This window comes from Geotrypetes seraphini, chromosome 3 (genome assembly GCF_902459505.1).
Source record: "Geotrypetes seraphini chromosome 3, aGeoSer1.1, whole genome shotgun sequence".
Lineage (NCBI taxonomy): Eukaryota > Metazoa > Chordata > Amphibia > Gymnophiona > Dermophiidae > Geotrypetes > Geotrypetes seraphini.
The window spans coordinates 119,373,363-119,398,263 of record NC_047086.1 but is presented as its reverse complement, the minus strand read 5'-3'; the positions used below and the strand labels follow the sequence as shown (position 1 = coordinate 119,398,263).

The following is a 24,901-nucleotide window of genomic DNA, read 5'->3' as shown; positions in this document are numbered from 1 at the left end:
GCTGAATTTCAGGCAAACACGCCCCCCAAAAAGGATTCCATACCCCCCATCCCCCTAAAAATTTTCATTCTGCGTGATTCAGAATTTTAGGGCCGATGACCCCCCCCCACCCACCAAAAATTTTATCCTCCCCCTCTCCTCCCTGTGCCCCATCCCCAACTTTCCTTCTCCAGTGTCTGGCCCCTCTCGGAATGGGACGATTCATTGCGGTCAGTTCATTGTGGCTGCGATGAAACATCCCAAAATGAACTGGCCATGATGAATTGTCCCATTCCGACTGACCGCTATCCATTTGTGGGCTCACATACTAATCCTGCTCTAACCAGTTGATATGACCTAATGTGGATTTGCTAACCATTTAGCACAGGAATGCCCATTCTCTGCCCTCCTGACCTGTCTCATTTCCCCATAAAATACAAATATTTTTTTAGTGCCTAGATTATCATGCACTAATTTGTCTGTAACCTCAGAATGCCTGACTGTGTCCCATGGTACATCATTTTAAGATGTGCTAGGTGCACATTAGCACCAAATCAGCTTTGTAAAATAACCTCTAAATGTGATGCTTTTGAAATGTTGGGGCTATTACTACTAATATAGCACTGAAAGGCATATGCAGAGTTGTACTTTTTGACATTTAATAGATGTATCCTTCTCAGAAAAGCTTACAATCTAACTTGGACAGACAGACATGACATATAGGGTTAAGGATGCAAGGAGTTAGAAGCTGAAAGCATATTCGAAGAGGTGGGCTTTTAACTGGGCCTTGAACACTGCCAGAGATGGAGCCTACCGTAGGGATTCGGGTAGCTTGTTCTAAGCATACGGTGGTGGTGGGGGGGGGGGGGGGGGGGATGAAGAAACTGTGCATATCTCTATTATTCATCTATTGAGATTCCCTATCTAGCAAATAACCTTAAATAATTTTAGAAGAAAAAAAGAGTGGGTGATTATTCAAACATTCACTTGATGTTTGTATGTATGTGTGTGTGTCTGCTCATATGCCTGTGTATAGTTAAATATATTAAATAAGAAGTCATGGCATCAACATTATAGATTTAAAAAAACCAACAACTGTGTCCACATTGAACTTTCCAGAACTATCTCAGTTAGAAAATAAAAGCTAGAATAGGATAATATTTGGATGGCTACCCTGGTGTGCCTGGGTATCCATTCCGATCTTCTCAGAAACTGGTTTAACTTAAATATAAATTGACAATATATTTATCAAAGAATTAATGACTCAGCCTTCTGAAGCTACTCACCTGTATGTATTTAACTAACGCAAGATCTCCTAAAATGTGTAGGGTTCAGATCATATTAATTCCCCCCAAATGTTTTAATTCAAAGTACAGTAGATTATGTTTTATGTTGCCAAGGGCAATTGAAAAATAACTGTTGCCAATAGTCTGGTCCTCTCTTCATGGCCCAGAGGCTATAACAGTATTTAAGCTTCAGAAATATGCCTCGGGCAGCAAGACTAGATGATCAAAAAGTGAAACAAGAGCTTTATTTGGAGTTTGCCATTTAGATTTCATAAAACGACAAAGGCCAAATGTCATCTTGTTGTCTCTTTATTCAAATATTTGGAGAGATCACCTAGCTTTCAGTACAACATATGCAGAAATCTATATGCTGGGTTTTTTTTTTTCAGGGCATCAAAGAAATTATTTTAGATACTCATAGCTAGAAATGAAAGGTCATGACTAAGACTATACCAGCTCTTGGAAAGTAAGAACAGTTTTAATAAACAATTAAAAGCACAAAAGATGCCTGTAAATAGGAATTTCAATTTTTAAGTAATTTCTTTTGAAACAGAAAATCTGAATATTCAGCTAAAGCAAAGCTCCACTGTGTATGAACAACGTTAATATGATCTCTGCAGAATTTGGCAGTCAGAAATATTAACATATCAAAGCACATGCCCCCAGGCTAGAGAAGCTATCGATACAGGAACACTAGGTAAAGTAAAGATTATTGGTTCTGATGGTTAGAGCAGTGACACTTTGGGTTAAATTCTGCACAGGAATACATTCTACAGCAAATTTTTTTATCTACATAGTAATTACATCTAGTATGTAATAATATGAATGTTTTTGCTTTCCAATCCACATTAATGGAACATGTAAAATAATATATATTATATATATATTAAAACAAAATCAGTGGTGTTGTCAGAGAAAGAAAGAGAGAGAAAATATATTTCTAATTATAAACACTAGCAAAAAAACAACAACCCTGATGCAAAAAAACATCCCCTCTTAAGAACATAACATAAGAACATAAGAAATGCCTTCGCCGGATCAGACCCTAGGTCCATCATGTCCGACGACCCGCACACACGGAGGCCAATCCCGGGGTTCCATGCTGAGACCTTGTTTACCCGTATCCCTCAATGTGGTTTCCAAGAAGGTGTGCATCCAACTTGCCCTTGAATCCTGAAATGGTGGTCTCTGACACAACCCCCTCCGGAAGAGCATTCCAAGCGTCCACCACTCGCTGTGAGAAACAGAACTTTCTGATATTTGTCCTGGGCCTGGTGCCCCTCAGTTTCAGTCCATGACTCCTTGTAAAAATCACAGGTGGAGGGGCATAATAAAAAAAAAAACATCTAAATCCCCTTTTGGCCTAAGTCCTTAAACGTTCAAAGCAGAAACAGGGAAAGTGTCCATAACCAAAACAAATGTCCTTGTTTTGATTATGGCCTGCCTCTACTAAACGCCCAGATCATAGAAACATAGAAACATAGAAGATGACGGCAGATAAGGGCCATAGCCCATCAGGTCTGCCCACTCTACTGACCCACCCCCAAGTCTACTATCCTAGGGATCCCACTCCTGGTGACAGGTTCCCTTGGCTTAACCCTCTAAGGGATCCCACATGGGCATCCCATTTGCTCTTAAATTCTTGCACGCTGTTTGCCTCGATCACCTGCACCGGGAGCTCGTTCCAAGGATCAACCACTCTCTCATTGAAGAAATATTTCCTGGTGTCGCCATGAAATTTCCCACCCCTGAGTTTGAGCGGATGCGCTCTTGTGGCTGAGGGTCCTTTGAGAAAGAGAATCTCTTCTTCCATCTCGATACGGCCGGTAATATACTTAAACGTCTCGATCACCACTACGTCTACAAGTACACCCGCACGACGTCTACACTTTTTGCCCATAATGAACCAAAAAAACGCCTAAGCCCCAAATGTCCAACAGAAGGGCTTTTAGGCGAAGGAGGAGCCAGTTCTTCGCCTAAACGCTGGATTCTGTAACCGGTGTCTGTCAAAAACAACACCGGTTACAGAATCCCCCCCCACAACGATCCAGGCAGGAGGGTGCCCAAGCACTCCTGCCATGTCGAACCGCGAACCCCCCCCCCCCCCGACAACATCAGGGCAAGAAGGAGCCCAGGCCCTCCTGCCCTCTACACAACCCCCTCCCCCTAATGACCACCCCCAGAACCCCCCAATCATCCCCCCACCAACCCCCGACCCCCCCCGGCTGACCCCATGACCCCCCACCCCTTCCCCGTACCTGTTCAGTTGGCCAGATGGACGGGTGCCAAGCCCGCCATCCAGCAGGCCAGCCGGGTCCAGAATGGGGCCGGATTGGCCCAGGCGGCAGAAACCCCACCCACAGGTGGGGCCTGAGGCGCCTGGGCCAATCAGAATAGGCCCAGGAGCCTTAGGACCCTCCTGTGGGTAGGGCCTTAGGCACATGGGCCGGCTTGGGCTCCCTCTTGCCCCGATGTTGTCGGGGGAGGGTGATGTATTGCGTCAGGAGAGATTGGGTGAGTTGCGGTGGGTAGGTTGCCGGGCTGCTGAACTGATCACGCCAGTGGCCATCAGCTCAGTGGCCCCTTTTTCGGCACTTAGACCTGGTTTGACTTTGTCTAAGTCAAAAAGTTCTAAGTGCCGACTAGGCAACCTGTGAAATGTTTTGGTTATACCTGTTGTACGCCTAGGTGAGGTCGGCCCACCTCCTGCCCACTGCCCGCCCTTTCCCCTCCTCTAAACACACCTCTTTTCTCTCTGTACGTTTAGAGGCAGGGGAAAGGCCTAAGCTGTTTTTAGATATGTCTAAAAACCAGTTTTGGTTATGGGTACTTGGATGATCAGGCTTTTTGATCGTCCAAGTAGCCATTTAGGACACTTTTTAGACTTTTTTTTTTTAATGAACCCCATAGCGTAAAAGAGGGGATTAGGTGTTTATTGGATAACATTTAAGATAAAACACCACTTTCTTACTGCTCAGTTATCTCTCATTTCCCCTTATCTCATATACTTTACTAAGAATCTCTGCTCTTTCTTGTAAATATCTCCTAAATGATACAAACATACATGTGTGTTTCCACTAGAAAAGCTAATCAGCAATACTACCCGTGACCCAAAACACCAATAAATCCCAGATGATCCCATATCTTATTTATTCATTTATTTAGATTTCTATCCCATCTCCATCCTCCCATGAGCTCAGAACGGACTACAAAAGATCAGGTACTCAGACACATTAATGAGAGCTCATAGATTATATGGTGGTTGGGTGTGGCTTAATTATGACATTAAATTTTAAAAATTATGGCAGAGGACAAGTCCATTACACAGAAGCATGAAATGTCACCTAACAGATCTTTTCAACTTCATAGATTTCAAAACCAATTCATCTTCAGGTTGGGCCTACACTGTCAGACAGCACTGAGTCAATGGCAAAAGGGTACATTTAGACAGAACATGCAGGGAGGTTTGTAGTTTGGGAGTTGATCATGCAGCCAATACAATAACAGCTGGTGCACATAGAACTTATACACTGAGGGAGCTAGCACCATCCCCCATCAAGCTTGAAGTGATGTGGCCATGGCTTGCAGGGTATCCTAAAAGTGTTGAAGCGGAGGCTATACGGACAGGATTCTCAGAGGGTTTCAGAATTCCATTTCACAGACCATGAACAACATACCCCATGCAATACAGGAATGCATCCTCTATACAGGCTCACCCGGGGTTTGTCGTTTATTGTTTATCATTTATTAAACTTGAAAAGCCACTTTAACTGCAAGACAATTCAAAGCAGTTTACAATATAACGCATCATTGAAATTGAAATAGAATGTCATTAAAAATAGGATAGAATACTTTCTTCATACAAAAAGAAATATAAAAAATATTCATTGAAAGACCAACCCTGCAAAAATGTGCTCTTCACTAATTTTTTCAATTAAGCTAAAGCTCATTCAGAACAGTGAGTTTTCAAAAGTACACAAAACCGAGTATATGATGATTCTAAATGCAAATTTGCAGGTAAAGAATTCCATAGTGCTGGTGCAATAGCAAAAAAACACTGAATTTCGGGTTCTCTCCCATTTCGTTTTCGAGGGATGTGGAATAACCAATCTATTATCTAACAAAAATCGGAGAGTCCTTTATGGAGAATAAGGAATAATTAAAGTTGTAATGTAATAATTAAAGTTGTAATGTAATATTTTGTAAGTCAAAGTAAGAATTTTTAAATGTATCCGAAAATAAACAGGTAACCAATGTAATTGTTTTAATAGAGGCATTACATAATCGTATTTATGAGCATTACTCAATATTCTCACCACTGTATTTTCTAATGTCTGAAGATGTTTTAGTTGTGATTTCAGTAAACCTGCACAGATCACATCACAATAGTCTAATTTTGACTTTATAAATGCATAGAAAAGTTTTAGTAAAGATTCTTTGGTAACAAAATTTTGAATTCATTTAAGTCTCCATAGAGCATAAAAACCAGGTTTTTTACCACAGCTGTTATCTGGGCAGTAAATGATAATGCTGAATCAATAATTATTCCCAGGTAACAAAATGAGTTGACTACTTGAATTTGTTTGTTCAAAAGTGTGGGAATCAAAGAAGGAATTAACTTCCTACCTCTTACCCAACAAAATAGTTTTTTTCTGAATTAAGAATCATATGATGCTCTACCAACGAAAGTGAAATCTTTGTTAAACAAATCTGCAAGAGAGAGAGGTCTGGTGAATTAGATAAAGTGTAATAAACCAGTAGTATATCATCAGCATAAGAAAAAAAATCTTATGCTACATGATTGTATAATAAGCGCTAATGGGCTAAGAAACAAATTCAATAACAGTGGTGATAGTACCGACCTTTGTGGAACACCGCATTTCAGTGTATGATTAATTTAAATATCCTCAGATTGCTCCACAGATTGCAAGGGGGAACCCCCCCTCACAAAAGGAAATATATTTTGGGAGAATGGTGAGCCCATGCAAGAACCTGCCATTCATTAACATGATTGTTTCACCCATTTGCGTTGTGCTCACAAAAGAGCCTGGGAAGTTTGGGATAATTCATAATCTTTCTGATCCAGTGGGCAATTCAGTTTATGATTTCATTGAATCCCTGTTATGCTCTGTACAATATTCATCCCTGGATCAGGCTATTCAGGTGATAAAACTGCAGGGGCAACTGGCATAGCTTGCAAAAGTGGTTATAGAATCAGCTTTCTGACTCCTTCCTATTTACCCAGATTCATTCCCACTGTTGGGGTTTTCCCTGTATGATCAATTCTGCTTTGAAAGTGTTTTCTCAAGGGATGCTCTGCATCATGTGCCTATTTTGAGCAATTCAGCACTTTCTTGCACTTGGTAATGGAACAATTTATCACATCCAGTAAGACTGTGCACTATTTGGATAACTTTCTTTTTTATTGCCAGGGAGGGGAGAGAGAATGCAAACACATGCTTCAAGTGTTCAGTACTTTAGCATCTAACTTTGAAATTCCCCTAGCAGGAGATAAGACATTTTTGGGCATAGAACTGGACATAACCAATCAAGTCTCATGCTTACCTCAGGAGAAATTGGAGAAGCTCAAAATGGCAGTTTCAAAAATAATAGGCGCTAAGAAAGCTAGTATATAAAAATTTCAAGAGTTGCTGGACCTGTTATATTTTGTTACAAGGGTTACCCCATGGGAATGGTGTTTTCCAGGAGACTGGCTAGAGTTATGTCAGTGGCATCCAAACTGTTCCATCACATTAGGGTAATCAGCCCCATTACGGAAGACATGAAAGTGTGGGAAAGTTTTCTAGCAATATTCAGTGGACTGGCCTTATGGTCTCAAACTAATGAAATCTCTGAGCACAAAACAACTTTAATATTAATTAATATATATTTTGGAATCTGTTTGGGTTGGTGACATAGTAAATTAGGTTTTCATATAGAAAGTTTGGTACCAGAATTGTTAAAAAGTTTATTCTGTATATTTTTGGGCTTATGGCAGGAATCATCAGTAGAGGCTAATACTATGGAATAGTTTACAGATGCTTCTGGGGTGGAGGGTTTTGGAATCTATTTTAAAGGGATATGGTGTTATGGGAAGTGGCCTCAGTTGTGGTACAATTCAGGTACTACTAAGGACATTTCCTTCTTAGAGATTTTTCAAATCTTGGCTGTGCTACACATCTGGGAAGAGTATCTAGTGGAAACATTCGTTTTGTTCAGATCAGATAACATGGCAATAGTTGGAATACACTACCCATAATCAATATATTAAGGGAAATTGTTTTACAATGCCTTTATCAGAATGTCACAATCAGAGTTAAGCATATTCCAGAAGTCAGGAATAAAATAGCAGATGCTCTTTCTCATTCAAAGCTGGCAGTTTTCCGAGCATTAGCTCCAGAGGCGGAGACATCTACTCCAATACCAGGGTCAGTATGGAAATTCAGCCCTTCAAAGTATGAGACATGATGGTATCTTCCCTCGCAGACCAGACAAGAAAAAGATATACTGTATTCAACAGTTATTTGATTAGAAGCAGGTCTCTTACAAGGCAGTTCATAGTACAAAGCAAGTAGCAAGGGTAACGAAGTATAAGGTAGCCGCATCATTATCTAGTTTTAGCTTCTTCTCCAAAGCACTGGGTATAAAGAAACCTGAAAAACATTTTGCAGTTACGCAAATGATGAAGGTGTGGAATCCCCCCCCCCCTCGTCGGGCCTGTACCTGTAGGATGTCCTAATAAGGAATGATCATTTAGAAGCCTTCATTCAGAAATTCTAAACTGATCAATTGACAAAAAGGGATACAATTTTGTTAAACACCCAAGATCTGGCCTGTCCTGTTCACAATTTTTAGGCATACATTACACACATACCTTACATCTATGCCTTGAAAATTTAGGTCTGCAAACAATGATATTTAGGTCCGCACTTCTTCAGTATAGGTGTGGCCTCATTACAGTGGCACAAAGACTTGAGAGAGCAAATTATGGCCCTCGGGCAAAGGAAATCCAATGCATTCAGAAGATATATTAGACTTGAGCCAATAGTGAGCAATTAGTCATGTATGTCAACTCTACATATTCATGTTTTTCAGGTATTCATGGGGAGAAAAGGCATTATTGGATTTGCAGTCATTTGTTTATACATTGGGCACAGAGGAGGGAACAGTCAAGGTCACTGGGCATAAATTTTGGACTTCCCAGGAAACAATTATTGGTGGTCTGGATGGGTCTCAGGAGCATGATGTGAGATCAGTTCATGCCATCAATTCTTTGGGCCTTATGCAATCATCCAGTGCCATATGCTTTGATAATACATTTGGGAGGAAATATCATCACCTCCATAAATAGTGTTTTACTGGTAAAATGCAGAATAATCTTTTGGACTTATCAAGCTTTCTCCCTAATATCTTGTTAGCTTGTTATCACATCATCCCTAGAAGAGTATGGAGGTGAGTGAGGTCCCAGCATTCCATAGAAAAAGTAAGGAAAAAGATAAATAAGTGGATACAGAAGTTCATGTGAAAGATCAGTGACTTATCCAAATCACATGAATTGATCTCTGATACTTGCCCAGGTTTGTATAGACATGATGGGGCACACCTTTATGATATTGGATTGGATATATTTATTAGCATGTTACAGGATTTCTTGGAAACAATTGCTAAGGGAATAAGACCACAGTCATAGGCTAGCAATGGGAAAAGCCAGAGATAAGTGAGGTGTTGCTATCATGGGCTGTGGTGGGTAGTTTTCAGTTTAGGCTGGATATCTCCAAGAAATCCCTCTATACCTTGAGACAACTAAGACTAATCAGACCATACTTTCACCAACACCACTTCGCCTTAGTTGTACAGCTGATGATACTTCCACAACTTGACTACTGCAACTCCTTCTACATGGGAATCAACACCACTCTGATTCACAAAATGCAACTCATCCAAAACACTGCTGTCAGACTAATATTCAACCTGAGAAAATATGACTCAATTACAGCCTTCATCAGGCAACTGCACTGGCTACCCATCCCATCACAAATAACTTTCAAAACTTCATGCATCATTCACCGTATACCTTAAGGAAACTCCACGGCTCCTCTCATCCAGCACTTCTCCAAGGCATGGTCTACTTCCCGTAGAACCCTCAGCAGAATAATTCTAAATCTCCCTTCCACAAAAAAATCTACAATACAAGCGTGTTTTCCACTCCATGTTCACCTTTCTAGACGTAAAAACCTGGAATGACCTTACTGAAATGACCAGGATAGAACCTAACCGCATGAAATTCCAGAAGAAACTGAAAACTCATCTATTTGGCACCTAATCACTTGTATCCTCTTCTCCTCCTGTATCTTCCTGCCCTCCATTGTCCTCCCTACCCTCTTCTAACCCCTTCTTCTATAATTTCTCCAAGAGCTTGTATAGGTATGTGCGACGCACAAATGGAAGAAATAAATAAATAAAATATACACACCTCTTTAAGCACCAGGAGTTATTTGGAATGCTAAGATGAAAAGGAAGTAAAATATTCATAGATGTCATTGCTTAAGTGATATTAAGAAGTATAATGGAGGATTGTCTCACAGTTTGGATGACTGGGAGGCCATTGATATCCTCAAAGCTTGGCATGAGAATGGGCCCATCATTCGATGGGATGATACAAAACACGGATAAGACCATGGGCAGTGAAAGGTTGCTGCATATATGGCAGTCTCCTATACAAGAACTAGTGAGGTCTGCTGTGTAACTAGCTTAGGGAAGGCAAGAACAGAATAGGGCAGAAAGCAGTTCAACAAATTGTTACCATGATTGTATAATTTGAGTGGAACTGTAATCACGTTTCATTGTTGGAGAGTGGTGGAGTTTTCATTGTTAGTTGCTTAGCAGATGTTAATGCATGCAGCCTTGGCTGTGGCCTTAAATAAATCCACTTACTGTTGAAGACACGCGAGTGGTGTTGTATGTTATTTAAGTTACTAAAGGGGAGGACATGGGTACCGAGTGCCCAATTTGTAGCTTGAACAAATAAAAAAATTCTAAATTTATACTTTATAAATATCTAAGAAAAGAAGCCCTACATACATGTATCCATACATTATGCTGCTACGAAAGGGTTTTGAGAGAGCATCAGCATTGTCACCGTAGACACATACCAGTGCTATCTTTAGCTCTGAACACAGGTTCTCAATCCTGCCTTCAGGATACATCTTGTCATGGGGTTTTCAGGATATATGAAAGAAATATAAAAAAATAGAAGAAGTACATGCAAATTTATCTCAAATATGTTCATTGTTGATATCCTAAAATACAGTCTGGTTGAGAACCACTGGCTCTAAGAATAAAGTAATCTTTTAAACTGAAAGCATTCAGCACCCTTATATGTCTTGAAAACTCAAGCACTCAGTAGAGGCCCTTTTACTAAACTTGGTTTCTGCTGATTTAACTGTTAGTGCAGAACTGTATTAAGGGATTTTGCTGGTTTTGGGGTTTTTTTTTTTGCAATTAACTGTGCATTAAGGCCCTGATTCTATAAATGACACCTATAGTTAGGCATCTAGATCAGTGTGCCTAGTTGATTGAGGTGCCTAACTTACCCCCACCTTTACGAAGCTGCATTAGGCTTTTTTTATCGCCGGCTGTGGCAGCATTAGCTCCAATGCTCAGAGGAATTCTATGAGCATCGAAGCTAATACCGCCACAACTGGTGATAAAAAAAGCCTAATGCAGCTTCGTAAAAGTGGGGGTAAGTTAGGCACCTCAATCAACTAGGCACACTGATCTAGGTGCCTAACTATAGGTGTCATAAAAGGAGCCCTTAAATTTTTTTTTTTAAATTGGTCTAATTGGTGTTAATTGAAAATGCTATTAAAAACCATTTTTTTAAATCAATTTGTCGGTAGGTGCCTAATTCGGTAAATGCCTACCACTATGAGGTAGGCGTCTACACCAAGGCATCTACCAGCACCTACATGGCCAGTAGGCATTGTTAGGAGTGGATTCAGGGTGCAGTTTGGGTATAGATTGAGTTAGGCACTGCTAGGTCGTACCTTAGCTGTACTCATTAAGGCTAAGAAAATCTTGGCCTAAATGGAGTGCGTCTAAGGATTTTAATACCTAACGGTGCCTAAAACCACTTAGGTGCCACTAGTCATGATTCTATAAATGGTGCCTAGCGGTTGATTGACAACCATGCCAAAGGGTACCTAGGAGTTAGACATCGTTTATAGAATCAAGCTCTAACAGGGAAATCTATAACCAGTGCCTAAGCATACGCGTCAGTAGGCACCGTGGTTTCAGGGAGCTCTGCCACCTCATCTGATTGGTGATGACCTCCCCTGCCATGATCAGATTATGGCTACTGCAGCCTGACTTTAGGATCCCGCGGCGGCATAGATAGCCTCATGATATGTAGGCAGAGGTTTCCTGGGCCTACATTTCAGCCGCCTATCTTGGCTGAATTTAGGCACAATTCTGTAGCCGGCACTGTCGAGTGATTGGCACACGATCGGTGGTCGCTTGTAAGGCAGCCACCAACATAGTCACCAGTTACAGAATCCGGCTCTAAGTGCTATTTTTGCTAAGGGTATGGCATGGGTGGGGAGGGGCCTGGAAGGCATTTTGCAGATTTACTGCATTCTAACTGCCTAATACAGAATTAAGGAGACACACCAGACTAATATGGTGTGTTAACATTAGCTGAGTTGAGCACCTGTAAATGGTTTGGGTGAGGGCGGGATAAAATGAGGTGATGTGGGCAGTGAAGACTAAGTAGCACAGTATGTATGGAAGAGATAGCAAGAGTAGAAACAGAGATATAACAGAATTCTGGATTGGTGGAGTTAGATAAACAAATGATGGAATTGGTGGAAACTTTTGGTGAACTTGAGGGATTAGTCTGCGAAGAACAAGGAATGAGAGGGTTAGATGGCACCTGTTGTAATTTTCCCACCCTCCCTCCAATGTATTTTGTTTTGTGTTGTGGCAGATTTGGTGGTTCAAGGGGTGGTGCCTGGGCTTTGGGGTGGGGTGTTAGTAGGGGTTTGGGGTAGGGTGGAGAGGTTGCAGCTATTGATTGAGGGGCAGAAAAATGGGGGCATTGTTCTCAGGTGCAGTTGGGAGATGAGTAGTTCATAAATAATTAAAATGTAAACTCATAGATGTGAGAGGAGGCCTGACATGATGTTACCGTGGATCAAGCTTGTATGCTGTTTAAAAAGTACAAAATTAAAGGGAGCTAGTTTCATCACCAAATAGCTCTCTGGAATTGTGAAGTACCTCATGAAAGACTTCTGAGGAAATTAGAGAGTCATGGGATAGGAGGTAATGCCCAATTATGGATTAAGAACTGTTTGAAGGACAGAAAAGAGAAAATAGGTTTAAACTGTCAATATTCTCAATGGAGAAGGGTAAATAGTGATGTTCCCCAGGGGTCTGTGTTGGGACCGCTGCTTTTTAACATTTATCAATGATCTAGAGATGGGAATAACTAGTGAGATAATTAAATTTGCTGATGACACAAAGTTGTTTAAAGTTGATAAATCGCAAGAGGATTGTGAAAAATTGCAAGAGAACCTTATGAGACTAGGAGACTGGGCATCCAAATGGCAGATAACATTTAATGTGAGCAAGTGCAAAGTGATGCATGTGGGAAAGAGGAACCCAAACTATAGCCATGTGATGCAGGGTTCCACGTTAGGATTCACTGCCCAAGAAAAGTATCAAGGTGTCATCGTTAGGATACTTTGAAATCCTCAGGTCAATATGCAGCAGCAACTATGAAAGCAAATAGAATGTTAGGCATTATCAGGAAAAGAATGGAAATCAAATATGGAAATTCCCTCATTCGCTCTATGATACGGCTGCACCTCGAACACTGTGTGCAATTCTGGTTGCCATACCTCAAAAATTATATAGCAGAAATAGAAAAGGTACAGAGACGGGTGATGAAAATGATAAAAGGGATGGGATGACTTCCCTATGATGAAAGGCTAAAGTAGCTAGGGCTCTTTAACTTAGAGAAGAGATGGCTCAGGGATGATATGATAGAGGTCTATAAAATACTGAGTGCATTAGGGGGCATGCAGTGAACCTACTAAGTATTAGATTTAAAACAAACCGGAGAAAATATCTCTTCACACAATATGTATGAGGGATCACTGAAAAGTTCTCAGCCCAACCAACAAAGTTCGGTCAATCTCCATTGAGGGCCACACACTTAGTCCAGTGATTTCCCACACTTTTTTTTGTTCCATTAGAAAAATACAGAATGAGAAAGGTAAAAAAATTCACTGGACTAAGGGGGTAATAATAATTTTAAAAAAACATCTAAAAAGTGTCCTAAGTGGCTACTTGGACGATCAAAAAGCCTGATCGTCCAAGTACCCATAACCAAAGCTGGTTTTTAGACGTATCTAAAAACAGCTTAGGCCTTTCCCCTGCCACTAAACGCACAGAGAGAAAAGAGGTGTGTTTAGAGGAGGGAAAGGGCGGGCAGTGGGCGGGAGGTGGGCCGACCTACACCTAGGCATACAACAGGTATAACCAAAACAGTTAAAGGTTGCCTAGTCGGCACTTAGACCTTTTTGACTTAGACGAAATAAAACCAGGTCTAAGTGCCGAAAAAGGGGCCACTGAGCTGATGGCCGCTGGCGCCATCAGTTCAGCGGCCCGGCAACTTAACCATCGCGGCAGGAGAGATGCCTCATCTTCCCTACCGTGATGGCTGGGCCAATCCGGCTCCATTCTGCTGTGGGCTGCCTGCCAGACGGACGGGTTTGGCACCCGTCTGTCCAGCCAACGTTAAAAAGGTACCGGGAAGGGGGGCGGGGGTGGGGGGTCGCGGGGTCGGCCGGGGGGTCACGGGTCGACTGGGGGGGGGGCGATAGGGGGTTCTGGGGGGGCAGATGTTGGGAGGAGGGGGTTCGTTGAGGGCAGGAGGGCCTGGGATCCCTCCTGCCCGTAATGTAGTGGGGGGTGGGGATAGGGGGTCACCAGGGCCAGGAGGGTTTGGGCTCCCTCCTGGCCCAATCGAGTAGCGGCGGGGGGGGGGGTCGCCAGGGCCAGGAGGATTTGGGCTCCCCCCTGGCCCAATCGAGTAGCGGCAGGGGGTCGCCAGCGCCAGGAGGGCTTGGGCTCCCTCTTGCCCCGATATCATCGGGGGTGCCATGGTTGGCCGGGGCAAGAGGGCTTGAGCTCCCTCTTGCCCGATGTTGTCGGGGGGAGGGTCGTGTTTGACATGGCAGGAGTGCTTGGGCACTCTCCTGCCTGGATGGTTGGGGGGGGGGGGGGATTCTGTAACCGGTCTTGTTTTTGACAGACACCGGTTACAGAATCCAGCTTTTAGGCGAAGGACTGGCTCCTCCTTCGCCTAAAAGCCCTTCTGTTGGACGTTTGTGGCTTAGGCGTTTTTTTGTTTCTTTATGGCTGAAAGTGTAGACGTGGTGTGGGTGTACTTTTAGACGTAGTGGTGATTGGGTGTTTAGGCAGAGGAAGGCCATAATCAAAACAAAGACGTTTGTTTTGGTTATGGACACTTTCCCTGCTTCTTGGGTGAAACGGTTAAGGAATTAGGCCAAAAGGGGACCTAGACGCTTTTTTTGATTATGCCCCTCCACGTGTTTAGCCCTCGATGGATACTGCCTCAACTTTGTTGGTTGGACTGAGAACTTTTCAGCGGCCCCTCATAATTAAACTCTGGAATTCATTACCGGAGAATATGATGAAATCAGTTAGCTTAGCAGGGTTTGAAAAAGGTTTGGCAAATTTCTAACAAAGTAGTTCATAGGATAAACAGCATAAAATATGTTTTACTACTTCTGATCTAGTTAGGTACTTTGGACCTAGATTGGCCACTGTTGGAAACAGGATACTGGGCTTGATGAACCTTCAGTCTGTCCCAGTATAACAATTCTTAAGAAACTGCTTTGGGGTATTTGATGTTTTATTTGGATTGAATTTTATGTTAAAGATGAATAGTTAATAAAGCTGTGGTCAAATGCTTGTTCCACAATTTACCCCCTCTTCTAGTAAACTGCGTTAGCAGTTTTTAGCGCAGAGCCGCGCTGAATGGCCCATGCTGCTCACGACGCTCATAGGAACTCTATGAGCATTGGGAGCAGCAGAGGCCATTCAGCGCGGCTGTCTGCGCTAAAACCTGCTAGCGCAGTTTAACAGAAGAGGGGGTTAGTGTGAGTATGTTTATTGGTTGTTTGTTGTTTATGTTATAAATATATGCAGGTGACAGAATGTGATGAGCTGTAACACAAAATATTGGGAACATCCCCAATGTTTGTTGTGTTAAAATTTGCATCCTTCCTTAAGTCTTGGGCCAAATCACAGGAACAGCAAATTTTCATTGCAGTTTGATTAAAGAGACATTATTTCTCTTTCTTCCTCTCCTCCCCTCCCCCCCAAATACATATGTGTATACATAAATTTCAAATTACAAATCCTGAAAATGAGGATAAATTAGCAAAAAAAAAAGCTACAGTATATATTCAAAGTAAGACAACAACAGTTAGCCATACTGTATAGCACAAATCTACCCAAGCTACATTATAATAAATAAAAAAAATTATACACTATGGGAGTTAGGAAGGGAAACCCAGAGAACTTTCTGGCCTTCAAATTTTCCATTTACCACCAAATTCTATAAAGGTTACTCAAATTGGGATGCCTCAGTTTGAACATGGATCTAAATTCACATGCATAATTATTATTTAATGATTCATTAATCAATTATTGATGTTAATTGGAATTAATTAGGACATCCATAGATCTGTGCTATTACGAGAGGCCACTTTAAAGTTTCAACCCAACCAAGAAGAGAATAATGTGGAGCCATGAAATTACAAATTATTTCACATTTTTCTTGACTCTTCGTTTCCATGATATGAAATGAAAATTGTCAAGTAAAGTGTTGAATAACTTGTAAGTTTCATGACTCCACATCATTCTCTTCTTGGCTGGGCTGAAAATTTTCCAGTGGCTCCTCACATATAACGCTGAATGCCTAAATCGGTTTTCATAGAGCTTAAAAGGAGTGTGGCCAGGGGCGGGGCTTGGGTGGGTGAAGGACAGTCTCAAAATTTGGGCACAGTGTTACAAAATAGGATCATTTACACAGACACAACTTCCATTAGCTGTGCACCAACTTTTACACCAGGTTTCAGTAGGTGTAAGTCCTTTGGGTGTGGGAATCCACACTACAAAGGGGGTGCTGAAAAGTTCTCAGCCCAACCAAGAAGAGAATGATGTGGATGTGGTTCAATCAATGATCTGAAACAATGTCAAAAAGGTAGAATTTTGTTTCTGCAAATTGGCACTTAACGAAATAAGATAACACTTTTTTTTTTCAACTACAGTGGCAAAATAATGCCCAAAACTTAGGAAGTTAGTTGGTTGGGCTGAGAACTTTTCAGTACCCCCCTCTTTAGTGCTATTCTGTAGATTATTTAGTACTACCTGACCTTTATAGAATTACCACAGATCTTAATGACACCGATCTTAGGGCACTATTTACTGTATCTGGCCCGTAATGTTTTCAAAATGCGAAAAGGAAACGCAAGAAGATAATAAATGGTCCCAGGCAACCTAAGGAGATTTAGGGCTCCTTTCACTAAGCTGCTCTAGCGGTTTTAGCGCGCGTTAATTGCCATGTGCGCAAGATGCTAGCGCCACCACTGAGCTGCTGTTAGTTTTTATGCATAGCGCGGGGGTTACCACACGCTAATCGCCAGCGCGCACTAAAAACACTAGCGCACCTTAGCAAAAGGAGCCCTTAGAGATAACACATCCTTCCCGTATGCACCACTGGTTTGTTCTCCAAATTTGTTGCTGACAAGTAGGGGGAAAGTTGTCTCGCCAAGTTCATAATGAGCATCAGAAGAGTTATTACGCAGCGAGTGGTAGACGCCTGGAATGCTCTCCCAAAGGAGGTTATCAAGGAATCCACTGTGCTGGGATTCAAAGGCAAATTAGATGCACATCTCCTTATGAGAGGCATAGAGGGATATGGGTGACTAAAACTACATCAGGTGTATACCTGACTGGGCCTCCGCGTGTGCGGATCGCCGGACTTGATGGACCATGGGTCTGATCCGGAGATGGCAGTTCTTATGTTCTTATGTTCTTATTTGTTTTTATATAGTTATTTATTCACTTCTTAAAAGTATCAATATAAATATCAGCACCATTTTTTGCTGGTAAAAATGTGAACGAGCAACTACTCAGAAATATGAAAAGTAAAAGCTGTTTCTTTTAAGAATTTTGTACATTCATCGTATTTTCTTAGAACTGCTTTGCTAATATAAGGTATGAAGCAAAACATTTGCATTTCACTTAGACTGCTTCCTATTTTGTGCTAATATTTCCTTGGCATATTTTCTATTCCCATCTCTTCCAATGAGGTATTTTTTGGCTTCTTCCTGCATTGTTACCGTGTTGATATCCTGTTGCTATGGGATTGGGGGGTGGGGGAGACTTATCTGTGGGGGATGGGTTCTATTGTGGTTGTTCTCCCACATTTGATGATGTTTTGTTTGCTCCTTTTTTGGATTTATCATCCTTGTTGTTATGCCTTCTTGTCTGCTGTTTTCTTGTTGGTGCCTATTTTCATCAATAAAAATTGTTTGACCTAAAAAAAAAAATTATTTCCTACTAGTTTTGCTGTATATTAAACACTTAGGGCTCCTTTTACTAAGCTGCGTTAGCGTTTTTAGCGCACGCAGCATTTTAGCGCACCCTAACCTCACGCTACACAGCTAGAAAACATCTTAAGGTCTAGCGCACATGCCAATTTAGCGTGTGCTATTCTGTGCGTTAAAGCCCTAACGCGGCTTAGTAAAAAGAGCCCTTATTTTACTGGACTGCATTAAGTCTTTCAGTGCATCAGGAATTATTTCATCAGTTGGCTAACAAAAAAATGCAAAATATGATAAACTTTGATTGATGTGAGATTGAAATGCAGCCTTGTCTTGGAATTTATAATTCAATCAGACAGCTCAGTGTTAAATCCAAGTTTATGGGGATTCCATATTATTTTCTAAGATCATCTACATCTGGAGAGATTAAGGGCTCCTTTTATGAAGGCGCGTTAGGGCCTTAACGCACGAAATAGCGTGCGCTAAATTGCCACGCGCGCTAGCCGCTACCACCTCCTTGCTAATCTTCTGCTTGCGCTAAAGTCAGTAGTGCACCTTCATAAAAGGAGCCCTAAGTATTAGTTCAGGAACTACAATAATCTCTTGTTTGTCTAATTAATAGCAAACAAATCTGCAAAATGATTTTAAAAATTTGCATATAACAGAAAGGGGAAACTTTTTGTTTGAAAAATATGAAATTTTAGTTTATACATTCAAAATAATAATAATAATAATAATAATATTAGTAGAATATTTATTGTCTTTTACTGTTGCAATTTCATAATTTAATATTAGTCACAATTCTTTGGAAGACATGTTTTCTTAAAGCTGCTTTTACTTCTCTAATAAGTTACTTCCCTATATGGTATATTTACATTTCCAGAATTCAATTTAACTTCTCAGTAAATATATTTCAAATAAATAACCATAAGGTAAAAACATTTTTTTCAAAAGGAAATTAAAGTCAAATAAATAAATATTATAAAACACCAAATATTATTACCAGAAGCGTCCTGCACGGGAAGGGATTATAACTGATAGAACTAGCCTTTCAGCACCATCTGTACGTCCACTATGCTTTCTAATTAATTTCTTTTCAGTACAGTGCAAAATGTTTAAATAACAACTTCGTATCTGCTCTGACAAAGTATTTCCTTCTTTTGATTCTTTACTATATATCTTGAAATCTAATGTTAATAAGATCAACATAATTACTTGCTTTAATATGCTTTTAAAGGGATGATGTGGCATGCCCAAGTGAAAACGCCAAACATAATTAAAAGATTAAGATGCCATGTATAATTGAATATATATTGTGAATTTCATTAAAACATTTTAACAAATAAATCTCCCCATTCAATATTAAAGTACAGGATAAGATATAAACTGAAGCTCTTAATGGTCTTCTATTTTAACCATTAAGTGATGTTTAGAATGTACCAAAATAAACAGAATCTGTGTATTGTTGCAATGTTGGATCAGCAATGGTGAAATATATGTGCTCTCATGGTATAAAATCTTGCAAACCTTGTCATCTTTAGTTACAAAAATAAGGTTATTGTGATTGAATTTTATTGTATGTGAGGTTTTTTGTTTAAATATTGCAGTGTCTAATATTAATATAACATGTAGAATGCTGAGAACATTTACAGTACACTGTAACAGAATATACATTAGTAATAATAAATTGATAATTTAGGAATTCATGATAATAAGAATATACAACTACAACATCTTAGGACAAAAATTTTGCAAGAAATATATTTGGAAGGCGGGCCCCTTTTATTGCAAAAAAAAAGTCATGACCTACTAATTTATTTGCAACTTATTCTGTGTCCCTTACTTTTAATAAAATCTTCCCACCTGGAAAGATTTCTAATGGCTAATTTAAAAAAAAAGTCATCTGGTGTCTAAAAGTATGTTTTATTTAGCCTTTAAAAAGCCACTTCTTTGAAATGAATGTTTACACTGAATAAAATCCACATTTTTTCCTCCAGAAACTTATTAGCAACTGATTTTTTCGCAGAGTTGATTTTTGTTTTTTTGTATTTTTTAATAAATAAAATGAAATATTAAATGTCAAACTCTAAGGAAATTGTTGATATTAGGTTGCATAATAAATGTTCCCATTAAATTGATTCCTATATTTTGTATTGCCCATTGCAGTTGTGGAAGAAACCTAAGGTAGAAAACCAGAAACGGCATCAAAAACGTCCTTGACATCTGGTTTACTTAGAAAAAGAAATTTATTGCCACAAAAAAATGATGTTCCTTATGTGCACTTTAGATTTCTAATTGTCCATTGCACTTCTGAAAATTCTAATGTTGTCTCATTTATTTTTTTATGTGGAAGTATCTTTTTTTTCATCTCTTAAGTATATTATAATGAAATTGAAACATGGATTTATCCCTTTTACAGTTAATGTAACAAATATATAGAAGTGTTCTTACCTCTCCTTATGACCCCACCTTGGCCGTTCAGTACTAAACCACACTGTGCCTCCACTGATCCCTTTAACATAAATCAGATATGCACAAATATGTTTAAAGTATAACCATGCATAGAGAAAGCATAAAGAAGCAGCAGGCGAAAATCAAACTAGCATGCACTATCACAAAATTGTTCCTATGATTATTACAACACCAATTACTTATAGCCTACAGCATTCTGCAAAGTATTCTGCAAAGTGCACATTTCTGTTTCCTAATTATTGCCCAGAACCCCCTCATGATCTTTCTTATTTGTATGGAGACACGTTCTTTATTTTCACCCATAAACGGTGGTACATGAAAGGAGATTTTATATATGCTAAGCAAACATGAAATACATCCTATACCAATTGCAAGTTTATTAAAGACAGATTTGTGCAATGTGATTGTATCTCATAAAGTTCCATTGTGAAGTGCACATACATTAAGAACATAGCTTTCTTTAAAAAGTATATGTGGACAAAGATCTTTAGAAAGTGAGGCTGCAAAAATTTCCTACCAGGAAATAAAAAAAAAGCCTTGAAAAGTAGTCCAATTTTGTGAAGATGGATCAATATTTACATATTACAGAAAACTGTGCATGGGATTTTTTTTTTTTCATGCATCTTTGTCTCCCCCCTTGTTTGCTTCTGTTTTTTTGTTTTGTTTCGTTTGGGGGGGGGGGGGGTTTTCCCCCTTTAACACGATATTTTAGAATAACAAGATCACTTTACTTAGAAAAAGGCCTTTAAGCGTGTTAATACACCAACTAGCCCGTGAACAATTCAGCGAGCGTGGGGAGAATTCGTGCATATTAAAATCCAGATTTATAAAACAAGCATACAGTTCTTCTTTCCTTTCTGTTTTCCCTCATATAGAGACAAGCTTATCGAATCTCTTTTTTTCCCCAACTCGCTGGCTCTTTTCCTACGTTCTGCCTTAAAGTGATTATCAAATCAATACAGAAAAACTGTAAGAAGTGGCATAAATTAAGCTGGTGATGGGAAAAGGTGTGACAGTTTCCTTTGTTGGGCATGGCAAATCTTTTTAGGAGCCTCAAAGATGTAACTGCAGACCAAGAACTGTTTACATCTGTTCCAGGGACTGTTCTCCATACTATTAGGATTTAACTTAAAATTCTGCCCAGGAGAAATGTATTTTACATTTGTTATAACTCAAATGAGACAATATGTTGAGAGACCTTTCTAAAGAAAAGACGAAAAGAAAGATGAAAACCAGAAAGTGGGTGACTATTTCCTTAACTATTTATATTACGAAAAAAATATATATTTAAAAACTTGCATGATCCAAAGATACAACATTTACATTTGAAGAAAAATATTTATTTTTGACATGCATCATATAAAAAAAATGAAATATATCATCCGTCCATTGAGGTAAAATTAAAACTTTTAAACAGGGCGGCCAATGTATAAAACTTGTATTATTTTAAAACGATGTAACTGTTTTCAAATAAAATGCTGATTTCTCAGAGCGTATTTGACTGCAATTTTACTCTGTCTCCGGGGTTTGTTTGTTTTTTTGTTTTGTTTTGTTAACTTGAAGCGTGTTGAGTCGAATGACATTGCAGAAATGACCAGTTGAATAGGATTGTCGAAAATTGGATAAACTACGGTGCTCTTTCCAAAGGATTTAGTCTTTGTGTAGGTCTTGCAAAGGGCCTAATCCCCTCTTTTGAAAAATAGTACGCTCGGTGCCTAGCATTGAAAAAAAATTTGTTCGGATACAAAAAAAATCAGCAGCAGACGTGGTTAAGAAAACGAAAGAATAAACAGGTCTTAGTTGAGCTGTTCATTGAATAGCAAAGTCTTGTGTGTGTGTGTGTTGGAGTGGGATGGAGAGGGGAAGCAGAGACATAAGGGACCCATGTGGAAATGCAGACTGGTAAAGAATGCCCTAGCAGAAAAAAATGATTTACTGAATCTCTGCTTGTAAACATTTTAACTCTTTGAAGCGAAATCATTTCTATTCCTACCGCAATCCAAAGAGAACTCGGAATTATGGGGAGTTTAGCAATATTTTGTGCCGAAGAAAACGGGGAATGGATCAGTGACTGGTTATGGTTTATAAAAGTGCAAATTAAATTCAGTTTAACACTTCCATTTTGCAAATCAGCACGCGTTTAGCATGGGGAATAAGGAAGATCTAGACAATGGAAGCAATCGTGTAAAAGATTTGGGATTATTTTTCTAGTAATTGCTAACGTTTTGCTCTTTTTCTTCTCGTATTTGTAATATGTTTTATTATTATTATTATTATTATGGCTTTTTGAAAAAGTGTGATTTAGAGGATACAAACAATGCTTAGAGGCATATCTGACCAAAGAATCTTACTTTTTAATAGATGACGTCCTTATTTGATTGTTTAAAGAAAACTAAAAATTTCTAGGCAAATTTAAAGAAAACGATTACATTTAATTTTAAAGTTGATGGAAACTAAATTCTCTGAAATATCTTAACGCCCCTCCCTCCCCCCCTCCCCGAAGAGGAAAAATCTTCAAAAGAATTCCCATTATTTTAATCATCAAATCCAGGTAAGATTTTTATTCGATCACTGAGGTAATTCTTGCTTTGTCCTTAATGTTAAATGTTAGCTTCATGGTTTTATTCGTTGCAACTATGGGGGTGGAGGGGATCTATTGAGAATATACTACAGGGGGGGAAAAAAAGTATTCCTTTTATTTACCTGCAAATCGTCTGCACCAGAGGCTGCAAGCCCCAGGCTTGGTCCTGACAGAAGTCTTTGATCTGGGTGCATCCCATACTGGGAGCCATGGCTCATAAGAGACAGATCATGCCGACGGTAGGCATCTAGACACCCAAACTCTCTCCTCTGTTCGTCCAAGCATGAAGATTTGAGTGCCCGGGCATTGTGGAGATTAATAAAATCTGTTGGTTCGCCATGGTGGATCTGCTGGTAATACTGTTGCGAATGATGGAGAGAATTCAAGGAGTAGGCGTCTGGGTTGACGGCCGGGTGGCTGTGCTGGAACTCGTAGTGGAAGGACTGGTGGTGAAGTGGTGTGTACTGGTGATTGGAGGAGAAATAAGGGGAAGTAAAGTCAGTTCCAGTTGTGGAATATGCTAAAGGCGACGACGAAGAATAGGCGACAGTTGAGTTGGCCACAGACTCCAGACATCCGAGCTGCATCAAACGGTAGCTGTTTGATCCGTCATGACGTATCTGAAAGGAAGGGTAAAAAAAAAAACAGAAAGCAAAACCCTCTTAGGTTTGTCATTTTAAAACATCGCACTGTCTGACATGGGCCAGGTATCTTGCTCGCCCGAAATAAAAAAAATGTAATCACGCCAAGAAATTGTGTAATGTCACACAAATGCCTGGAGACCTTCTCAAGGCCCGACTTTAGCTGAAACATCAAAATAGTTGCGTCAGGACAATAGGTGTTAAGAAAATATTGAAGTCAATTCAAGGGGCTATTGTAGCCATACTTTTGGTTCAGACTACTATGCACATTTTTTTTTCCTATTAAAGTGTTAATTAAAATGAAAATTATACGTCTAATATACAGTTTCCACTGCCCCCCCCTTTAAAAAAAATAGTAAAACGCTTTGTTCGATTACAAATGCCATTTTCCCATACATACGGCTTAGAAAGCCCATTCTAAATAATAATAAATACAATTTTCCTTCTGATGTGGTCAAACTTGGTAATCAGAACCTACAAAATAAAAAAGGTGTGTCGCATATTAATTCCCTCATTTAATATTTTCTGCTACAATTTTCACTAGAGCAGCTGCTCTGTGGTCTAAAATGTTTTCTGGTGACAGAACGATTTCGCTCATTCTTTAAGTTTATTGGAAGCAGATTTCAATTTAGAAGTAACGATTCTATGGATTAAAAATCAGAACAGCACCAAAATACCTCTGCATCGTGGACAAGTCCCGGGAAAGTAGTTGACATTTTTCCGAGAACGCAGTTTTCCTTCTATCGACAGAATATTGCCCCCAAATCCAAACTTCTTGTATTTCCCCCAAAATGCATATAGGCACACATGGAGATTTAAAAAAAAAAAAAAAAAAAAATCGTCTTGCCTTGCACTCCTTTAAAAACCTGCAGGAAAAAATTTCCCCTCTGCACAAGAGGCGCTCCCTGGATCAGATTTTGTACTTGCTGGGTATTTCTTTAGCTGATGTCGTAGGTCCCTTGGTAATATAGAAGTTTTGAAAATTAAGCATCAGCACTGAGAACTGGGAGGACAATAGATGGAAGAGCTTCATCCCAGGAGACAAGGAATAAATATTGTATCTTCGCCTAATAAGGAACTGTGGGTTCTTTCAACATTTTTATCCATTTCCAACCTCATAACCTCATAATGTTTTAGTGTGCACAAAGCAGGGACCCGTGTAGCCCACTGGTATCATGTATAATTTTGATAGATAGATAGATAGATAGATAGATGAAGTACAGTACATTTTGCATCTTTTCTTACGCCTTTGAATCCAAAGAATGGCGTTTTCGTTTACGTATTTAGATGTGTTTTGTTTCA

At 39.8% G+C, this 24,901-nt stretch overlaps 1 protein-coding gene across 1 annotated transcript in view; it reads right to left on the bottom strand.

Moving 5' to 3' along the window:
* The window catches only part of TFAP2D (transcription factor AP-2 delta), an 88,714-nt gene extending 64,399 nt beyond the window's left edge, over positions 1 to 24,315 (bottom strand). The window contains exons 1-3 of the mRNA XM_033939481.1: positions 24,277 to 24,315; positions 23,081 to 23,578; positions 20,357 to 20,417 (exon numbers count right to left, since the gene is read on the bottom strand). Coding sequence (XP_033795372.1) covers positions 20,357 to 20,417; positions 23,081 to 23,578; positions 24,277 to 24,315 — 598 coding nt within the window. The remainder of the gene's footprint in view (positions 1 to 20,356; positions 20,418 to 23,080; positions 23,579 to 24,276) is intronic.
* Positions 24,316 to 24,901: the final 586 nt, after the last annotated feature.